This window comes from Pituophis catenifer, unplaced genomic scaffold, assembly GCF_029215685.1.
Source record: "Pituophis catenifer annectens isolate HBS135680 unplaced genomic scaffold, rPitCat1.0.hap2 SCAF_6, whole genome shotgun sequence".
Taxonomy (NCBI): Eukaryota; Metazoa; Chordata; class Lepidosauria; order Squamata; family Colubridae; genus Pituophis; species Pituophis catenifer.
In genome coordinates, this window is record NW_027256886.1 from 55,845,165 (window position 1) to 55,867,980 (window position 22,816).

General features: G+C 38.6%; 1 protein-coding gene across 1 annotated transcript in view; it reads left to right on the forward strand.

The window, feature by feature from the left end:
- The window catches only part of BTBD16 (BTB domain containing 16), a 39,279-nt gene extending 17,667 nt beyond the window's left edge, over nucleotides 1-21,612 (forward strand). Inside the window, exons 11-17 of the mRNA XM_070945972.1 lie at nucleotides 423-542; nucleotides 8,327-8,418; nucleotides 13,960-14,042; nucleotides 15,611-15,688; nucleotides 17,756-17,854; nucleotides 19,642-19,830; nucleotides 21,536-21,612. Coding sequence (XP_070802073.1) covers nucleotides 423-542; nucleotides 8,327-8,418; nucleotides 13,960-14,042; nucleotides 15,611-15,688; nucleotides 17,756-17,854; nucleotides 19,642-19,830; nucleotides 21,536-21,604 — 730 coding nt within the window. The 3' untranslated portion in view covers nucleotides 21,605-21,612. The remainder of the gene's footprint in view (nucleotides 1-422; nucleotides 543-8,326; nucleotides 8,419-13,959; nucleotides 14,043-15,610; nucleotides 15,689-17,755; nucleotides 17,855-19,641; nucleotides 19,831-21,535) is intronic.
- The last annotated feature ends 1,204 nt before the right edge of the window (nucleotides 21,613-22,816 follow it).

Genomic DNA, 22,816 nt, shown 5'->3' on the forward strand with positions numbered 1-22,816 from the left:
TGCTATTAAACTTGGCATTTTGCAAACACTGGGCCATATCATTTGCTGTTTTTGGAATTACAATCCTTATCTGCCATTATCCACATTAATTAATATGCTGAAATATATTACATGTATTTGAATAGAATTTTTGAAAACATGATTAAAGGGAAATACTCTAAAATTAAATGTTTTTGCTATGTCTTAAAATGACTGCTCTTTAAAAAAAAGTTAGAATAGAATAGAATTTTATATTGGCCAAGTGTGATTGGACACACAAGGAATTTGTCTTGGTGCATATGCTCTCAGTGTACATAAAATAAAAGAGACATTCATCAAGAATCATAAGGTACAACACTTAATGATAATATATAATAATAAAAAATAATAAAAAAGTTTACTTCAAAATGTAACTAATTGATTAATATTTTCTTTTTTGCCAGGTTGTTTACCATCAATGAATTCTACCTCTTGAGAACTGCACTATACTGGGTATTCCTGCAGCAAAATCCCAAAATTCAGATAATCCCATCTTATAATACTATCCTCACATATTTTAGCAGGTATACTTTTGTTCCATGGATCATAACCCTCCTCTAAAGCAGTCTTGGGCTTAGGCCTGATTTCCTTCAGCTCTCAGCCTAAATTCAAAATTCTTCTGCTACCAAGCTGTCATTTGCAGGAGTTCTAGCCTATTGCAAGTAGAAAAGGAGAGATGGACATGGAAAAGGATGTGGGGAGCCTTCTTTAAGCCACACCCACTATGTAATGATATGAGATTCCCAGATCCAACGTGGTCTTCAACAGAGGAAGTTCTAAATGGGCTACATTATTATATTTCTCAAAAGTTCTATGTTATCGGTTGGGCTATAAATGACTAATAAGAGTTGGAAGGTGCCCATCAGGCCATCCCTGGCTCCCTGCAGAAATCTCCCCCTATGTTTTACAGCTGAACCTATGTCCTTCCGATCCCAGTCAAACATAATATAAAGAATTAACAGTCCCTTAAACTGCATCTGCTGCTGCTAAGACAGAAAGCCAGCAGGTCATCCTTTTCATGTCCTTTCCTGACCCAAACAGAATTCCAAGAAGTGAGCCAAGTTCATGAAAGATTTCCAGCCTGGCTTGTGAAATATACTTTTTGTGGTTTAGGTTGATTTCTTTTAAAAGACTGTCTTAACACTGCTGGTGCTATCCCATGAACCATTCTTTCCTGTGAGTCATGGACCACTATAAAGAAATCACTGTCGGAATCAAAAGAGAGTTCCCATGCCTGGAATATCAAATGCTCTTCTTTTTTATCCCTCCCTCCCATCCCCCCCAGCCCTGCCTTTTTTACCAAGTGATAGGAATGAGCTGAAGGCCTAGATGAATCATTGTTTATTAGCTTGACCTGAGAAGCACTCGTTCTATCAAAAGATTTCTGAAAATAAGGGCGTTTGCAGCTAGGCATGTGTGCAGGATGAATGTGATGCATAAATGCATTCTTCTACAGGTTACATTTAATATAATGTACATGATACAGTAAGATGATGTGGTTAAGCAATCTGCGTTTCAAAGGCAATTGCCTTTCAAAATAGCTGATTAATTGACCAGAAATCCATCCTTTTAATCATCTCATTTAAGCTTGAATTTTAAATAGTCTTGACATTTACAGATTTGTATTCTGTCAGTTTAATATAATCTTCTGTAACATGCTTCAGTTTGAAATAGCTGAAAAGGGGATAAATAGATCATGTAACATTTATTTATTAAGCCATGTGGAAATATATACATGTAGACAGAACTTTAGAAGTTTATTCTTTTGCTAATCATCTAGGTTTTGCTGAAATCCCATCATGTCAACCAAAATTAAGCAAATTTAACAGGAAACAAACCAATAGAGACAAAGGTATGAAAATAGGACCCATTAAAATTCCCCTAGCATGCTAAACATGCTACTCAAGAGTAAATCTAATGGCTTTTAATCTGGCAGTGATTCCTATTTATTTTAATGCAACTCCCAGACATAGATACCATATTGAAACCAGAGTTATACATGAGTAAATCCAATGACTGCAGCTGATTAAAAATTGATTATTTCAAAATCCATCTTCATGAACATTTTCTTGCCCTGCCAAAGAAGGACTGATTTTCATTCTCAGAATGCTTTTTGTTCTTGCTTTATTGTAAGGGATTAGAAGGCGCTATTTGTGTGTCTATTTTGGCAACATTTTTCCCCCCATCACTGGTTTCACACAGTTCTGAAAAGTGTCCTATTGGAGGAGTTGTCTTGAATGACATCCTAGTGATCTTATTCTAATAGCCCTTGAGGCCATGATCAGCAAGCAAAAATTCATGTACTCTGGTCTTACAAGACAAGTGGATGATGGGAAAACTGACTCTGCTTGGCAAGGTTGAAAAGCAGAAAAGAGAGGAAATCAGTGGATAACACAGGTCTGATGAGATCATTCAATTATGATTGAACCAATCCCACTGGACTGGTTGTAATAATAGACATTTGTCCATTTAGTCATCAGGGACCAGGCATAACTTACCTAAGTAATGAAGTGGTTATGAAAAGGACCCCGCAGTCCCTTGGAAAGATAAATACATGATGAAGAACAAAACACAAATATTCTTTGCCTACCTTCCAAGCAAGATAAATGCTATCTCACCCTTAATGATGCTGAAAGTTTCTTCCCATTTGGAAAGAAAAATTAATTTCTGTCTCATCAATTTGCACGAGGATGGTTGAAATTTTTGGCATAGCATTTACACTTAGACCTCTTTTGGATATGGCTGATACATATTGAGACTGGAGTGTCTTAAAAACCATACTATTACTATATGCCATTCAACCCTTCCTAAAAGGTTATCCTGAGAATAATCAGGTGGCTTTTTGTTTATTACCTGTTATCCTTGTGCATATTAGGTGCAAATGCTTCAAGCACAGTTTCTGTGGGTACAAAAAAAGTCTGGCAAAGAGAATTGCAGAATCAACTCAAGGTATTTTTGGCTTGGGTTGCCATAGACAAAGAGAAAAAGCAGATGTACAAAGCTTTACATTGTTTAGCAGCCACATGAGATACCAAGTAGCTTTCTGCTACTTTATAACAGTTCCTTACACAGTTCATGGAAACAGCTGCAAGAGATTTCTTGCGCTGGAAATCTCAGCCAATTCCCAGTTACTGGCCAGTTTCCAAAGAACCATACAACTGAACTCATTCCAGAGTGCCTAAAGGAGGTCTGTGTTTGCATTTCTTTCCAACAGAAGCCTCCTCTGCCACATCACAGCTCTATTTTAAAACCCAGCAGAGTTCAGAGTTAATGTTCAGCATGACTCTGAGAACATAGGAAGAGTTCTTCTAAATCAAAGCCAAAGTCCATTTAATGCAGCATCCTGTTTCCAGCACTAGCTAGCCAAATGTTTCTACAATGCCATCTCTGTTACAGTATATGTCCCAGCTATTGAGTAGCCTGCCCGCCTTCTGTAGTCCGTTTCCTGTTTCCAGGCCATTTAAAGATTATTTTTCAATCATTCGTTAGCAGTATCTTCATCAAACTACAATGACACCAAGAAGGTATTACTGAATATTTACATGCCGACATGTAATATAAGGGAGTAGGTATTTGTGTAATGATGATCCCTGTCATCACTCACTCAATTGAATTGCATGAGCCTTGTATTCCTTCTTTGTATTTCTTAATGTCTGCTTTGTTGGATTTCTCTGATATCTTGACAATTGAATTATTCACAATCAATTGAAAAAAGGTATTGAACAGAGTGTCTAAAATACTTTAAATCTATATTCTGCAAATACAGTGACTAGTGCAGGTGTCTTCAACCTTGGCAACTTTAAGACATGTGGGACTTCAACTGGCCGAGGAACTCTGGGAGTTGAAGTCCACAAGTCTTAAAGTTGCCAATGTTAGAGACCCCTGGACTAGTGTATTACTAATTAGGACTTGGTTGCAAAGCCAGTTTTCTAGTTTTAAAATCAACTGCACTGAAGCACTGATTTTAGGACTATTTCTTGATCTACTTGAAGGTACTCAAGAAAGGAAAAAGAATGAAACTTCCAGCTGTACAAAAGAAAAGAACTTGCATATTTATGACTTCATTCTAAACCAGAGGGGGGAAACGATGGTTCCTTTATGACTTGTGGATTTCAACTCCCAGGCTTCTAGCTCAGGAATTCTGGGAGTTGAAGTCCACAAGTCATAAAAGGGCCATCATTCTCCACCCCTGTTCTAAATCTTAGTTTGATCTCAAATTCTCATATCTCATCAACTGTTTTTCAAAAGCAAAAATGGATTTAGCTAGAAAGCACAAGGTAGATTCACATATCATGCTAAGCTAAAATATGCCCTGCTGGTTTTGGTTTAGCTGCCATACAGGTGTGATTTAACCCTCTGTACAAATTAAGATTAAGCAAAGCATGACTTTGAACTCAGCCTCTGTGAGCTAAAGCAATGGACCCTAAGTCCAAAAAGTTTATCAATCCCTGATCTACAATTTCACAATATATCCTCATTCCAAAATTTACCAACTGCCATGATTGGAATGTACATCTGTATGTCTGTGAGAGAAGATTTATTCTTCTCCAAAAAGCAAAGTTTGAATCCAAGCTCATATGTACATGTTCTCATTTGTCTTTTTAAAAATACATTGATTAATTATCAATGTTAAACATATTTATTACCAATATTTGTATGTGATTATGGAGAAAAGGTGAGAAGTTGGCACATACTGTATTCTAGAAAGCGAACGTCTGAGCAGAAATAAATTAAAATGGTTAGTCAAATATGTTGGCAGAACTCAGGAAAATATTTTTCCAAAATTATGAAGTGAAACATGTTGTATTTAAATAATGAGTTAAATTCAGATAAGGGGTATTGTGATAATTTCAGTGAAGGCAGCTGGTTTCTATGCAAATCCTTTGGAACTGGAAATGAACTATTGTTTAAAGTAAAAGAAAACTATTTCTGAGTTCCTTTTAGCCTTTTGAAGTCAACTATAGCAACAGGCGGCTAATTTATTTCTGACCTTGTAATGACACATTGCATTTTCTTTTTCTTTTTCTTTTTTCTTTTGGTATTCAGAGAGCTTACTTCTGGATGCCTTGCATCTATAAAATAAAATATAAAAAGTGTTTGAAATGAATCAAGCGAAGTTGCAGATGAACTCCCCAAAAGTCACTGGATGAGATGAAGAGATTAACTAACTTCAGAGTTTCTTTTTGTGAATGGCTGCAGTTTTAGAAGTTCTGTTGATAACAGCTTAGTTGAAATAACATTGGAAGACATCTACTAACTAACTTTTAATTGAAATTGAAAGCAAGAGGCAGCAAAGATCTGTAAGCAAAAGGGGACAGATATTTAAAAAGAAGACAAGCTGTGTACCTGAGAATTCATCCTAGAAACTCAGAGACTTTGGGTTGTAATCCTATATTCAGTTACTATGTCAGATGGCTTTTGAATCTACATCAGTGGTGGGTTCCTCCCGGTTCGGCCTGGTTCTCCCGAGCCGGTAGCGGTGACGATATGACTTCACCGAACCAGTTCTGGCCCCCCACCCCCCGCCTCCCCACCCCCTGCGTTATTCTTACCTTTTATTTGGCCCCATCCTCAACCTATTGCTGCCTCCTGATGGCTAGAGGGGAAAAAACTGTTTAAACTCTTGCCACGGGGCTTCAAAGGGCCACCCTACAGCTGATCAGTGTTAAAAGAAAACAAATGAGTAGACCAGTGCCTGCAAAAATAAATGGGTAGACCAGTGCCTGCAAAAATACATGAGTAGATCAGTGCATGCAAAAAATAAATGGGTAGATCAGTACAGCTCTGCAAGCAGTTAAAAGCCTGGTAGACCAGTACCTCTGCTAAATCCTAAATAATTGTCACATGACCATCAAGCCATGCCCACAAAATAAGCCACACCCACAGAATTGGTAGTAAAAACAAATTAGAACCCACCCCTGATCTACATGTTAGTAGTGACATGTCTGAGGGAGGGATGCTAATCAGCAGTGCAAAAGCAAATATTCTCAGTTTGATAGCTTTATATTCCCTTTCTCCCTTGCACTGGGCACTTGAAGTTGTCTGTCAGATCTTTGAGGCAGATCATATTAGGAAACAGACACCACAAGAAATAAGAGAATTCTTCATTACAGGCAGTCCTCAAAGTACGACCACAATTGAGCCTGAAATTTAAGTGAGTTTTGCCCCATTTTACAACTTTTCTTGTCGCATTTGTTAAGTGAATCACTGCAGTTGTTAAATAAGTAAATCTGGTTTCCCCATTGATTTTCTTGTCAGAAGTTCGCAAAAGGGGATCATACGACTCTGGAACACTGCAACCATCATAAATATGAGTCAGCTGTCAAGCATCCAAATGTAAATCACATGACCATGGGGATGCTGCAGCAGTCACAAGTGTGAAAAATGGTCATAAGTCACTTTTTTTGGTGCTGTAATTTCGAACGGTCACTAAGCAAACTGTTGTAAGTTTATACCTGTATTGGGTATAAGCTATAATAACAGAATCTTGAAAGTGTGACCCAGTTTCTCTTCCCCTCTCTCTGCTACCAAAGAGAGTGAAGAAGGCAGGCCCATCTTGAATTTCTTGACTCCTTTCTGTCTTTCCAGATGAAGTTCATGTTTTACTAGCAGCTGCCTCAGATCTTGTTCAGGCCATACTCTTCTGCGCTACCTTATCAGAAAAAAAAATCAAGTGCATTCTTCAGATATTCTTCTGAAGATAGATTTTTTTCCCATGTTTTAAACACACTTTAGATAACAAGGCCATCTAGACATGTTTGTATGAAATAATGCAGTAAAAGACTTGCTTGAGGAATACTATAGAAATCTTTAACGCCACTATCTGAAAATTTTGATTTGTTTATCAAACCCTACCCAAGCGCTCATTGCTTAGATCAGTGAACCTTTGACAGCTTTGTTTAGTCTACCAACTCAGGGCTGCTCCTTTCTTCCGCGTTGGAAAAGCCTAAGTCTTGAAATGAGGTGCTCAGCTTTTATTAATCATTATATAACCACCTAAATGGCTGGTTAGATATTACCTGCAGTTAGGTATCGATTCAACCTTTGGAACAACCTTTGAGGGACCTTGCACATAATCTTTCAGGGTTTTATTACCAGATTAAGCGTTCCATATTGCGTGTCACTCCCAAAATAAATTTTGACACACCAGTCAATGTTATTACAGTATAGAAACACACGTGTAAATTCTGGCTGGGAATAAATACAACAATAAACTATGATTTACTATTGCATTGAAGAAAGAGTTGAGTTACTTACCTTTTCTTCTCTCCTTCTTTGATGCGACTCTGAGATCAAAGGCATTTGTTTCTGCTTTCAACTGACTAGGCAATGTTTAGTTTTGTAGTTTTCACAAGAAGCCAATTAATCGGATGAAGCTAGTAAGTCAGAGTTTAGATGTTATGTTTTTGTGTCATGCAGTCACTTTCGTTTCACTTTCCTTCCCACGGCCTCTTATTTAGGCAAGTTCTTACTCTTCTCAGAGTCAATCCTAGCATTAGATATAGTGAGGCATTCTAAGGGGACAATGAAAGGAGAACAAAACAGGGTAGACATTTCTCCCTCTAGCCTGAGCCCCCTCACCCACAACACCTACAGCAGGTGCTCTAATATGTAGCCCTGAAAATTTCCTTGAAGAGCCATCTCTAGTCTAATATCTCACTGGGAGCAAAGCTCCTGGTCTCCTCAATCTTCAGAAAGTCCCGAGTGGTCTCTTTTCTGAAGTTGCAGCTAAAAGTTGGTCACATGTTTCTCTGAACAACATGCCTGAATGCTTTCGGATGGAGCTGATGGGGCTCAAGGTTGACTCAGCCTTCCATTCTTCCAAGATCGGTAAAATGAGGACCCAGGTTGTTGGGGGCAATATGCTGACTCTGTAAACCTCTTAGAGAGGGCTATAAGAGCACTATGAAGCGGTATATACATCTAAGTGCTATTGCTATTGCTATTATGTATTTGCCACAATCTGTATACAGTACAGTTCCCATGCCAAATTGAGGAGTGTAAAGATTTACAAACAAACAATTGCATTAAAAAAAAAAACAGTTACAGCACAATGAAGACTTTGAGGTTGATGTGCTTTCCATGGCCATTGTGTTGCTGAAGGAAGAGCATCTATCCATCATCTCATTTGTAGTACCTTCCCTTGAGATAGTTGTGTCTGCGTGGCTGCTTTGAACTTTACTCTTCACTGCATTGCAAAGGCTTTCCATGAGGAAAATAATGTTTATAGAGTGAAATGTTTCAGGGTGCTGATAATGTTTGTGTTGGCATTGAGTAAAGTCTTTGGTCCATTATTCTGATTCTTTAGTTTACCCAAGACCTGTGCCTTCCTGGAAAGGGAAGAAGGACAGCAATACATGGCTATCTTTCAGTCTCTCCGTTTACATGGCATTACTTCAAGTAAGTATATTTTTTCTATGATTATTCAGATAATCAGCTGTTCTAAATTTTGTGATGACAAAAAACAATATTTATTTGCAAACATCCATCAATTCAGTAAGATTTCTATCAACATACCATTTTACATGGTACTTTATAGAATAGGTTTCAAAGTATCCTACAGCTATATATGAAAGAAAACTATTATTATATAGCTGTATATACATACAAAAGGGGAGGCAGTGGCTAAGATGCTGAGCTTGTCGCTCGAAAATTCGCAGTTCAGCAGTTCGAATCCCTAGTGCCGCATAACAGGGTGAGCTCCTGTTACTTGTCCCAGCTTCTGCCAACCTAGCAGTTCAAAAGCACGTAAAAATGCAAGTAGAAAAATAGGGAACATTTTGGTGGGAAGGTAACAGCGTTCTGTGCACCTTTGGTGTTTAGTCATGCCAGCCACATGACCACGGAGATGTCTTCGGACAGTGCTGGCTCTTAGGCTTTGAAACAGAGATGAGCACCACCCCCTAGAGTCAGGTACAACTAGCACATATGTGCAAGGGGAACCTTTACCTTATACATACAAAATATATATTAAAATTCTATCTACATTTTCTCTGTTATATTTTTTCCATTTGGGAACAACTTGATTGAACTATATCTCCTAACACCTTGCAAAGCCTTTATAAAGTAATGATTTTTTTCAATCAAGGAAAGGGATTTCAAGTTTTGTACAGTCCCACTTCTACCTCCTAATTAATTTTCACGGACACATTAAAAAATAAAGGAAAAAGTAGTTATGGGAAATAACTCTTTGAATCTATAATGTGGTCTTTAACCACTTGTTTCATGTTATCTAAGGAAATAGTAGAAACATACACTTGATACTTTAAAGTACAATACATTATAAAAAGGATAACGTAACTGATGGTAAGTTTGGTATGCTACAGGCCCCCAAAACAGGTAAGTCCTGCTTTCTTTGACTTTATGTGGACGGGTCTGTGACAAGCATAATGGCGTTGCTGGCTTTGACAGCATGGATCACTCATTTGACAGTGACCAAGCCCAGTCACATTGCTTTGACACACCCAAGTTCTCCAAGAGTTAATCAGTGCTGTGACAGTCGATCTAACCATGCAACATTCTGTTCTGATGACTGATCTCTCCTATACATTGCTTGCCATTCTATGCAACTATTTCATGTCGAGTCAGTGGAAAAGAAATCTGACACCATCTTTAGATCTAACAACATTTTTACTGCTTTTCTTGATTTGATGCTCAGCAGAGGAGATGGAATTACAACTCCCAACCATTATGTTTATTTAGCAGTTCTCTTTCTCTCTCTCTGTCTCTCTCTCCTTCCCTCCCTCTCTTATCTTTCATTCTGGAAATCCAGACAACATCCACAACACTACCTCCTCCCACTTGTCTTCAAGAACTCAGTGAGAGAGGTTGGTCTGAAAGAGAGTGATTGGCACATGTTAGCCAGTGAAGGCAAATCTCCCCAGTACCAGCCTAGCTTTTAACCAGTTTATCAGATGTATATAATAGTTCCAGCTATGTGAAATGTATTGTTTACTTGTGGCAGAGGAACAAGTGAGAGAAAAGCTTCTTTATTCACATTCTTTAAAATAAACCACTCAGCTACATTGTAAGCTTCAACAATAATTGCTTTCATTTGCAGGCTGACGGTATATTTACTCCTTTCAACACAGAAGAAGCACTTAAAAGTCTCCACCTCATAGATTTCAGATGCGTTCCGACTCCCATCCCCCCTCCCCCCCCCCACCTCCAAATCAATGTTTCTCAAACTTGGAAACTTGTAGAGTATGGACTTCAACTCTCAGAATTTCTCAGAATGCTTGCTAGGGAATTCTGGGAGTTGAGGTCCATACATCTTTTAAATGGCCAAAGTTGAGAAACACTGCCCTAAATGAAATTTCTAGTTGAGGTCATCTTAAGATTAGTGTGATATGTTGATGACTGTATTGCAAAATTGAGAAAAAGCCTTTAAGGGAAAGGGCTCAAGCATTTTAAGGAGTGAAATGAATGTCCTATAATTCTGGAAGACTTAAGCCATCCATTACCCAAATGAAAAACAGAGGCCCCAACTCTAGGAGTCTGAGGTAAATGACATTCTTTGTACCCTTGTGAGCAAATGATAAGAAATTATTTAGCAGCAGTTACACAAAAATGATTGCCAAATCGATTTTTCATTGTGTGAACATCCCATAAGCAGGTGAATGGGCCAACGTTGTAAAACTTGATCCTTGGCATGTTTGGCTGGCAGAAACATATGACAGGAAGAACTGCATGACTACAGACTGTGCAAAACTCCCAACTCTGACAAGTTTAGATTACATGCATTGTTGACACAAGATTGCTTTTGTTTGACAATGTTTAATTCTGTTAACATTACAAGCAAAAGCAGGAATGAGCACTGGGTGAAAAGTGCAGTCAGAGTAATGAATTGCCTTAAGGTACTTCTAAACCAGGGTTTTATTGAGCAATTGTCAGGCTTCCTTCAGAGCATTTTAATTGGAAGGCAAAGATCATTATTAAAAAGGCACCTGTGTCCTGCACAAAAGCCTAAGTCACAAAAAAAAAACTAACTAGTTAAATGTAATCAATCTTGGTATGTTAAGAAATAGTTCCGTAGTACCACTACAGCTGAACCACTGGGTATAAATCCAGATTCCTAAGGTTTGGGAAGGGCTGCAGTTAAATTTCATAATGACAGATTCATGATTGTAGCAGTGATGGAGGAGATAGTGACAGAGGAAGAAAAGTTTTTGTTTATAATTCACCAGATATAAATAATCAGATTGGTGTAGCTGCTGTAGCAGGATAGACAGGTAGGGCTAATGGGTGAGGATGAGTAGATAAAAGGCCAGGAGGCTGAACACTTTTGTGACTAGTCAGTGGGGAACAGGAAAAATAGTGCAGGAAGTGTTCAGAAGAGAAAATTAGCTAATTAATTATTTCAAGTTTGATGCCACTAAATTCTGGGCGGTGCACAGCATAAAATAAAATATTCTGGAGATGGCACTCCCATAGCCCAAGTACCTTGTTGAGATTCCTTATCTAGTCAGCAGATCCTCAGATAAGTCATGGCACGAGGGCGTGGGGGATTTTAAAAGTTTTAAAAGTTCTTTGTATTCTTTTTTAATTTGCTTTTTAAGGGATGAGAGGGAGGATGTAACGTGTACGACCGGGTTGGGTTTGGGGGGCAATGCACAGGTGTCGGGACTGGGTCTTGGGGGGCGGGGGTGACCCGCTCCCTCCTCCATCTGGGAGCATGGGAGGATCCCTTACAGAGTCGGGCTGAGGATTTTGTCCAGTATCTGCACGATAAAATCACTCAGATTTGGGAAGGCTTGGTCTCTGACTGGGTAGGTACAGATGGGATGATGGAGGCCAGTCTTGAGAATGTCATTTGGGAAGAGTTCGATACTGTTGCTCCCGATGACGTGGACAGGATACTGGGATGGCTGAACGCGACCACATGTTTATTGGACCCGTGTCCCTCCTGGTTGGTGCTGGCCTCCCGGGAAGTTATGCAAGGCTGGCTCCAGGGGATTATTAATGCTTCTTTGAGTGAGGGTGTCTAGCCGTCTGCCTTGAAAGAGGCGTGGTGAAGCCCCTCCTCAAGAAGCCCTCTCTGGATCCGGCTGTTTTGGCTAACTATCGTCCGGTCTCCAACCTTCGCTTTGTGGTGAAAGTTGTTGAGAGTGTGGTGGCGTGACAGCTTCCTCGGTACCTGGATGAAGCTGTCTATCTAGATCCGCTCAGTCCGGCTTCAGGCCTGGGCACAGCACAGAAACGGCATTGGTCGCATTGGTGGATGATCTCCGGAGGGCTCGGGATAGGGGTTGTTCCTCTATCCTAGTCCTGTTAGATCTCTCAGTGGCTTTTGATACCATCGACCATGGTATCATGCTGCACCAGTTAGAGGGGTTGGGGGTGGGGGGCACCGTTCTACAGTGGTTCTCCTCCTATCTCTCTGACCGGTCATAGTCGGTGTTGGGAGGGGGGCAGAGGTCGACCCCGAGGCACCTTGTTTGTGGGGTGCCACAGGGGTCTGTCCTCTCACCCCTTCTGTTCAACATTTATGTGAAGCCGCTGGGTGAGATCATCCATGGTTTTGGGGTGGAGTTCCATCAGTATGCTGATGATACTCAGCTGTACATCTTCACCCCAGGCCATCCCAACGATGCCCTTGAAGTGATGTCCCGGTGCCTGGAGGCCGTGCAGGTCTGGATGGGGAGAAACAGACTTCGACTCAGCCCTTCCAAGACCGAGTGGCTGTGGCTTCCGGCGTCCCGATATAGCCAGATGGTGCCATCGCTGGCTATTGGGGGCGAGTTACTGGCCCCCCCAGAGAGGGCTCGCAACTTGAGCATCCTCCTGGATGCACGGCTGTCTTTAGAAGAGCATATGACGGCCATGGCCAGGGGGGCTTTTCATCAGGTTCGCCTGATTCGCCAGTTGCGTCCTTTTCTGGATTGGGACTCCTTATGCACAGTCGCTCAGGCTCTCGTCACTTCCCGCCTGGACTACTGCAATGCTCCCTACATGGGGCTCCTCTTGAGGAGTACCCGGAGGCTCCAACTGGTGCAGAATGCGGCCACGCGGGGGATTATGGGAGCGATAGGCTGCTCCCGTGTGACACCCCTCCTGCGCGAGATGCATTGGCTCCCAGTGGTTTTCCAGGTGCGCTTCAAGGTGTTGGTTACCACCTTTAAAGCGCTCCATGGCACAGGGCCTGGGTACTTATGGGACCGCCTTCTGCCACCAATAGCCTCCCACCGGCCAGTACGCTCCCACAGACAGGGACTCCTCAGGGTGCCGTCAGCCAGGCAATGTCGGCTGGCGACCCCCAGGGGGAGGGCTTCTCTGTGGCAGCACCTGCCCTCTGGAACGACCTGCCCCCGGAGATACGTAGGATACCAGATCTCCATGCTTTTCGCCGTGCCTTCAAAACTTTTCTATTTCACCAAGCTGGGCTGGCGTAACCCCCCCCCCCAGATATTTTAATTGTAACGGATTTTAGTTGGGATGTTTTAAATCTGGGCCAAAATTTGTTTAATTCTTTTAATAATTTTAAATTTTGTATTGGGTGTTTTTTTATTCTTGGCTGTTCACCGCCCTGAGTCCAGCAGGAGAAGGGCGGTATAAAACTTTAATAAAATAAAAATAAAATAAATAAATAAATAAATGATTTCCAAAAACAGGCAGAGTATCCTAAAAGGCTATCTTTTGCTGATTAAATGGAGGGATCCTCACAAGGCGGGATATTGTCCAATGCCTGTGGTATAATAATCCTATTCTAGAAAGTAAGAAGGAATACAGTCTTATCCCACAGCTTTCTTTCATGTTTTTTTTATAAACTGGCATTTTAAAGCCCCAGCTATACCTCATATATCTTTATTCCTGTTATATTCTTATTATACCTATCCAACCTGCCCATAAGTTATTCTCCTTAGTGTATCAGAAACAGCTTTTTCTTTGGTACTGAATAATATAAATGGAACAACTGAATTGTTGCTTTTGTTTTTTCCAAAGGTAGACATCTAGAGGAGCTATGGGAAATCAATTTCTTTCCTTTGCCATGGCTTACAAGGATCTTGTCTGATCACTACCATGCAGTGAGTTGGTTTGCTTAATGTGATAATGGGTCAGTCTGGATTGATTGTAAACTCTAGTTTTTTCATATGAGATATTTTCACTGTTTACCTTTGTATATGTGCAGGGACCCTGCATTAAAACAAAAATCTTTAATTTGGAACTGTACTTCTATATTTGATGGCACTACCCAGATCTATACACAAAAATATAGAACACAGGTAAAACATACTTGTCAAACATGTAGGGCCATATTAATATCACTTCTAAGTTTGTGTAATGAAGCTGATATGAAAAGTGAATCAGTTTCACCACATTGGGTCACAATAGCATTGTCCATACTGCAAATTAATACTTAACTCTTATTTTGCAAAGACTTTTACCAAAAAAAAAAAAAAAAAAGCAAGCGTTTACTGCTCTTTACTTGAAGTTGATGCAGGGGAAAATATCTTCTTCAAGTCCTGATAACAGAATGTACATAACCATGTAGTTGTCATGGCAAAGAACAGTATTGGTTTGCTACTGTCCTCTTAACAGAATAACAGAACAGCAGAGTTGGAGGCCGTCCAGTCTCTTCTTAAAAACCTCCAGGGTTACAGCCCCTGCAACTTCTGGAAGGAAGCAATTCTACTGATTAATTGACCCACAACCTCTTTACAAACTCAGCCTTCCAAGATGTTTTTTCAACAAACACCCCCCCCACACACACACACAACCCTACAGTCTAGTCTATAGCTTTGCCATTTCCTAGTAATGTCCCACTTAGTGTCTGACCTTGATTAGCTCTTTTTTGAGATCAGACAAGTTTGCCAAGTGTTGGACATTAGTTTATAAATAGGAATAGGGAATGTTTTCATTACTTTGTGAAGAAACTCAGTGACTATCCATCCTGCTGTAAATAGTTCTCTTTTTGAACAAGTTTGTTCATATTTGAAAAATAGTTCAGTTAAATAAGTTAATAGGTCAGTTTAAAGGTCAAGAATGGTAGAAAAATCTGGAAGCCATGAAATTATTATCATTTAGCATTTAGATACCAGACTGAACTGTTCAGGTTATTTGACCTGTCAAATATACCATTTTCTAGAGTCATCCAACTATTGCTGTGTCAGAATATAATGAAATCATTCTGCATTATAAAGTACAGAAATAATCCTTTAGTCATCTGTGCGAGTATTACAGATGATCCTGATATAGATGACAATATATTTTACCAAAACCTAGCAGAACACTAAAATCTGCAAAACGTCTGTCTTTGCTCAAATCTTACAAGATTTCAGATGGCCAAGCTCATGATATTATGGGCCACTTAGTTAAGTTTTGAAGTTTGTATGACATACTAAACCTCCCTGTGCCATGACTCACATAAGCAGGTCATACCAGTGGGATGTATGGAACAATGATGTAACATGCAAACAATTATAAATGCTGTCCGAAATAGAAAACTTGTGACATTATATAACATTGATAAGAAAATTGGGATACGGCTGAGGTACAATGGCATTTTCTGTTCAATTTTATTGAATGCTATATTTAAATGAAAAAGTACCAAATTTATGCATGCTAAATATGGAAGATTTTATTTTCGTTTCAGCTAGAAAATGGTGGTGACATGGCCTTTCAGGCAGATTTTAACACTCAAGCAGTGAGATTTGGTCTTATGCTCAGGGAGGTAAGCTGTGAAGAACTTGCTAAATTAAGTAGGAGAAATGACAAAATGCAGCCAACAGAATCTCTTACACAATCTTCCAGGGCAATATCAATGGGAATAAAGTGCATTGCTGAAATCAAAGAAACCGATTATAATACAGTTTATTCCTAATCTGTCTACACTGTAGAAATGTTCAACTATCACCCCACCTATAATTGGCAAATTGAAGGTGGACGATAGAGATCATACTGTAACATATCTGCAGGCCATTGGGATTTTCATTCTACCCAAAAATATTCAAAAATTCTTGTATACGTACAAATTAACTATACATATTACAGAGCCTGAGTGGCATAGGAGGCTAATGCCTCCTAAGGCAGCATTTAACATCCAGCTGCCTGCAATTACTGCAAGTTCAATTCTCACCAGGCTCAAGGTTGACTCAGCCTTCCATCCTTTCTAAGGTGGGTAAATTGAGGACCCAGTTTATGGGGGCAATAAGCTGACTTTGTATAAATATATAAAAGTATGAAGGCTATTGCTTAATGCATTGTAAGCCGCCCTGAGTCTCCAGAGAAGGGTGGCATATAAATCAAATTTTTTTTAAAAAACAAAAAACATATGATATATCCTACACATACTCGATTAAAGAATAAATCCGATTAAATTGATGCAACTGACTTCTGCATAAACACATATAGTTTGCATTGCAATGATTTTACAATAATGGGAAATTATATTGCAATACTGTACTAGATATATTTATTAAAAGTCCTATTGAATTTGGTGGGATTATTTTGAGGAAAACTTAAGTATTTTAATCTTAAACACATGCTCAATTCTCTCATGGAACTGAATGAGACATCAAAATGCTTAGGTTTGGTTAGATTGGTTTCTGTACTTTTCTTCTTCGAACAATAATTTTTTTGAAAAACCTGGAATTCTTAACAAGCTACTACTATATGTACAGAAATAGAAATGTAATATATTCATGTATGGAATCTCAGTTAATATCTTACATTATTTGCAGACAATGATACAGGAAATAAGTAGTATTTCTTTTTTTTTTTTAATAATTTTTATTAAACAGTTTTGTCTTTAAAAACAACATAAAAACAACCACAAAAACAAAACAAAGCACAGCAAACAATACATACCATCTAAGGTCATTTTACAGCTTTCTGTATCGGTATATGTATTTTGCTTTTGTAATTCTCTATTCTAGCATATCTATTTACTTCTCAATAGTAGTACAATAACATTACATTAACAGGAGCCTGAGTGGCGCAGCAGACTAATGCTACTGTTAAAGGTAGTATTTAGCTTCCAGCTGCTTGCAATTACTGCGAGTTCAATTCTCACCAGGCTCAAGGTTGACTCAGCCTTCCATCCTTTCTAAGGTAGGTAAAATGAGGACCCGGTTTGTGGGGGCAATAAGCTGACTTTATATAAAATATACAAAAGTATGAAGGCTATTGCTTAACGCCTTGTAAGCCGTCCTGAGTCTCCGGAGAAGGGCGGCATATAAATTAAAAAAAAAAAAGTATATATTAACATACATAGTAGTATTCATTATTCTTATCTACCGATTTATATTCATTTATATTTACATTTCTTTGTTTAATGTTGTTCAATTACTCGAATTTAAGTTTCATTAGTACTAAGTTAAACATTTCCTGTTTGGTTTCTATTTTTGAGCCAACAGTACATTTTATTCCATACTTCATAATAGTCCGAATCATCCCTCTCTTTTAGCTCCATAGTCATTTTATCCATTTCTGCACATTCAAGAATTTTCCTAATTACGATTTCGTCTGAGGGTATATTGTTTTGTTTCCAATTTTGTGCAAATATAATTCTTGCTGCAGTGAGTAGTTAATGTATAAGGAAATAAGTAGTATTTCATTGCTCTAAAAATCCTTAACAGGGATTAGTAAAAGGAAGCAAACAACAAAGCAAATTCTCCTGTAGAGAATAAATTAGGTACTAATGAGTTATTTATTCCTCATAACTGATCATTTTCTGATATTTTAAGACACTGCAATAGCGTACCTTTATGTACACAAATTAACATGCTGATTATTTCAGGAACCAAGATATCATGCAGAAGTAATTTCCATTTATGGATTCTTCTTCGAGCTAAAAGCAATAAAACATGATGCTTCAGCATACAGTTTTTACATGAAAGTAAGAACAGCATTTCTAAGATCTTTGAGGTTCGAAGTAATACTCGGACTTTTATTTTTATTTTATTTCTTTTTGAAAGTATTGTGCAGTCTGTAGACAATTGTCATCTATACCCAGAAGGGTAACTTCAGCTATTTTGACTCATGTTGACAATGGAGGATGAAAATATATTCTCACACATGGAAGGATTTGCTTAGGGAACAATGGCTTATATATGCCTACCTGAAAAGTAATCATTTAAGTGCTTAGTATTGGTGGGTTTGCCTCTTTCTTATATACAGGTAGTTCTTGACTTACAACAGTTCGTTTAGTGACTGTTTGAAATTACAACGGCACTGAAAAAAGTGACTTATGACCGTTTTTCACACTCACAATGCTTGCAGTATCCTGATGATCACATGATCAAAATTCAGACACTTGGCAACTGACTCATATTTATAACGGTTGCAGTATCCCAGGATCATGTGATCCCCTTTTGCACCCTTCTGACAAGCAAAGTCAATGGGGAAGCCAGATTCACTTACCAATCATGTTATTAACTTAACTACTGCACTGATTCACTTAACAACTGTGGCAAGAAAGGTCATTAGATCGGTAAAATTCACTTAACAGAAATTTTGGGCTCAATTGTGGTGGTAAGTCAAGAACTATCTGTAGTACGTTCCATGTTAAGATTCTTTTTGTTTGTTTGTTTGTTTGTTTAATCTAATGAATTCTGAAGAAAGGATTGGGAGAGGAAGATGCCTCTAGCAGGTTAGACAGTGCATTTTGTGGCATCAAATGATTTTCAGCATCAATTTAAAAAATTGAGCTAGATTATACATTCAACATAATAAAAAACACAAAGAAGATTATTTCTTTACTATTATTGGCAGTAAGAAGGAAAGAAATAATGGAGGCTTGCTGAAGAAATATATATTTTTGGTAAAAAAAATATTCATTTATTTGATAGGTCTTCACATGAGAAAATTGTCTTGGTAACTTATATTCAATTTATGTCTAGATAGTTAGATATTTGCAGATCCAATAAGCTCATCTTTTCTTTTATCTTTTCTTTTAAAAAAAATTTAAAAAATCTTTTTCTGGTATCTTATTTTTTATGTACACCGAGAGCGTATGCACCAAGACAAATTCCTTTTGTGTCCAATCACACTTGGCCAATAAAAAATTCTATTCTATTGACTTTCCCTACTCAGATGCTCTCCAGATAAGTTGCCAAGAATTCTAGGAATTAAGGCACAACTTATCTTAAGAGTGTCATATTGGACAACACTGACGTGTGCTTCGCTTGAAGTTCTGTATTGTGTAATCAAGGTGTGTAGGAGGCTGAATCTGCAGCTGGTTCTCTCTTGACCCCCGATGATTTCCTCAGCTGATCTGTTGTTCCAACTGGAGATCAGATCCAGGCCTTAGGTTTACACCTTGGTATGCAGAGATGATTAGTTTTTGCTTGGTCATATGACTCAGGTTGTCCTGGGTTGAACTCTATAGTGATAATGTGCCGAAAAAGGGCCCTAGGCAGCATTAGAGAAAGAGAAGTTTTATACTATTTTCCTCTCCCAGTCTTTATTCCTATCACTCTGCTTAATCTCTCCCCCCCACCCCCGCATTTCTTGCCAGAATAATTTCTATTTTAAAAAAACAGTTCATGAAGTCCTTAAACAGTGCTAGTGGAGTAACAATATTCTATCCTACGTCACGGTTTTATTGGTAAAAGTTTTTTTAATAACTTCAGCAAATAGGCCTTGGTGAGCAAAGAACTGAATTGAACCCCTCTGTCATTTCAGAGAGTCAGACATGCAGATCCAATTATCTCTTACTTTACTGCTGAGCGCAGTCCTGTCAATTTACAGAAAGAACGGGAAGTTAAGTATGAAATAAAAGCACAGTGCCAAATAGATGGAAAGTGGCAAGAATTCACCACAGAAAGGGTGACTCAAAGCTTTGGAGTTAAGAAATCTTCTTCTAAAAGCAAGGTGAGGAAAAACAGAAGAAATTTACTAATTACTTTAAAATGTTTTTGGTGCTAAACAGTAAAATCAGGATAGAGCTTCAGTAATCTCTTGGGCCGGAGAAGCATAGTTTCTGGGTTATTTAAGAAAAATAACTTTGTAGGCAAGGGCCTAGATGATGATGATGATGATGATGATGATAATAATAATAATAATAATAATAATAATAATAATAATAATAATAATAATAATAATTTTATTTCTATACCGCCCTTCTACTGAAGGACTCAGGGCAGTGTACAGCCTATTAAAAGCACAAGACAAACATCAATTAAAATAATTTAAAATTATTAAATAATTCATCTCAATTTAAAATCCCAGAAATTTAAAACACCCAATTTAAAATTATTTAAAATAATGAACCATAATCTAAGGATTATATGTGAATAAATTGCAAAACAAAGAAAGGCAGTTAGACCATACATCCGGACACATTTTAAACAATTACAAAATATTCGTGTAAACATGTGAAATAATTATAATGCACTTCGCAATTAAAATGTCTTAGATGATTTTGAACAATAATTTAGAATTAGGAACAGACAATATAAATTCACAAGATGAAAAGAAATCAAAACAGAGCAGAAAACACAATATTTAAAACATTCCTGGTTATATTTGATTATTTAAATAAACTTTTGTATATTGCCTCTTCCATTGATTTGGTGACTTACTATAAATGAAGGAAAAAGAATTCATCAAATCACAAGATCCACAAAAGATTCGTGAAATCAGGAACAATCCACAATGAATAAAAACACTAAATACTATTTTAAAAAACCAATTTCTGCCCTTAGATAAGTTTGTCCTCCTCAAATAGCCTTCTAAAAAGGGCTTTATTCACTGTTTCTCTAACAATGTAAAGGAGGAGAACTTTTGCTCTTTGAGTGGAGCCTGCAACTAAGAACGTCAATCTCAGGGTCCCAGCCCTGTTAAGGTGGGCACCTGAACTTCTATTTCTTAGATCAGGGTTCCCCAAACCCCAGTCCGCGGTCCAGAACCGCTGCCCAGAACCACGGGCCATTGGGAACTGGGCTGCACAAACAGCAGGTGAGTGTGCGAAGCTCCATTTGCACAAGCGGCGTGTGTGTGGGCAAAATCATCCTCTTTCTACCACTGCTGCTGCTGATCTGCCAAGCCAGAAAAGTTGGGAACTGTTCTCCTAGACCAGGGGTCTCCAACCTGGGCAACTTTAAGCCTGAGGACTTCAGAATTCTGGGAGTTGAAGTCCTCCAGGCTTAAAGTTGCCCAGGTTGGAGACCCCTGTCCTAGACCATATGTAGTCTCCACCGTAATTCAAGCTTATGAATTACTAAGAAACCAATAGGGTAAAAAAAGGCAAGTTTCCCATAGGAGGAAGTTCTGTCAGGAAGGGGAGCTTTTCTAACAAAGTTCATTAAAGTTAAAATGAAAAGAAATAATTCTTTAAAGCAGGGGTGTCCAACCTTGACAACTTTAAGACTAGTGGACTTCAACTCACAGAATTTCCTAGCCAGTCACTTCTGCTTTAGATATTATCTTTCTACGCAAACTAGGCAAATATTTGCAGGTGTATCTTGTTTTCTTGTTTTCTCTTTTCCTTCTAGCAAAAAAGAAAATCAATTTTTGTCTTATGGGTCCCATAAGTAGAAACATGTTAACCCTTCCTCTTTTCCCCCCACAAACATAGATCTTGAAAGCAAGAATACCATCAGTTCCCATCTATGTGACATTTTTGCTTCTTTTCCCATCATCTTAAAAGATCACATTTGTTCTTCCATCAGTGAACTCCTTCTGACAGAGGAGAGTTAGAATTGGAGATGTTCCAGCAGATGACTACAGTTTCTATAACATGAAAATAAACGGTACCCTCTCCCATCATATTCAATTCACTGGGCCATTGACCTTATCTACATTCTGCTTTTGAGTAACGTTGCAAATACTTTGACCTTCCTAAACCAGGTACCCTTTGGTAAGATTGACACATTGACTGGGAATGCTGAAATATGTAACAAATATCTGGCAATAACACATTGGGGAAATCTGGTTCATGTCTCCTTAAGCATGTATTGGTCCCCAACCTTTCTGGCTTGGTGGCTCAGTGGGTGGGTGGGTGGGAGAACCGATGGTTCTGTGTGAGTGGCAGGTGCTTGCGTGAGTGTGCACAGCTCCATTTGCGAGAGGGGCACCCACACGCCCCCACCAATCATACAAATGAACTGGCATGTGCTCACACAAGCACCTGCCGTTTGTGCAAGTGGAGCTGCTCACACATGAATGAGCCACTGCCCAGTAGTAGGCCACGACCCAGAGATTGGGGACCGCTGTTGTATTCCAAGCAGTGGTATGGTCCTAACTAGCAAGTAAAGGAGCTTCCAAGTGTACAAGAAATTTAATTGAGTTTTCTTCTCTCCTTTTATCCAGCTGGCCTGCAGCCAACTTCATTGTGATTCCCATAAATAGTGGTGATGAAGCAATAAGATTACCATGCCAACCCACTCCAGCTTCCCCTCCCACTGCACAAATTCCACAGGAAGCACACCAAAATTATAGATGGTTCCAGATGAATATACAATATGCATAATTCATGACAATTAGAGCAGATGTTGATATTATCCTTTAACATGGGTATTATGTTTTACCTGTTTTCTCCCCCTTTTTAATCTTAACAACTGTAAGGCAGAAAAACTCAGCACAAATCTTCACAGGAGTAGATATGTTCCATCAGGCTCTCATCAAATTGGATTTAGTTAAGAAATGGCTGTTTTCCTTTTCCTTATTTTCTGTCTCTTTGGAGCAACTAAACAACTATTGAAATTTCCGTATAGATTTTTCTTTATGCAGGTGGTCCTCAACTTACAACTAGTACAATGACTGCAATAATTTACAACCAAAATTCCAGGGCCAATTGTGATCTCAAGTCAAGGACTACCTGTATATAAATTGTTTCAATATATACAATCTTTATAGA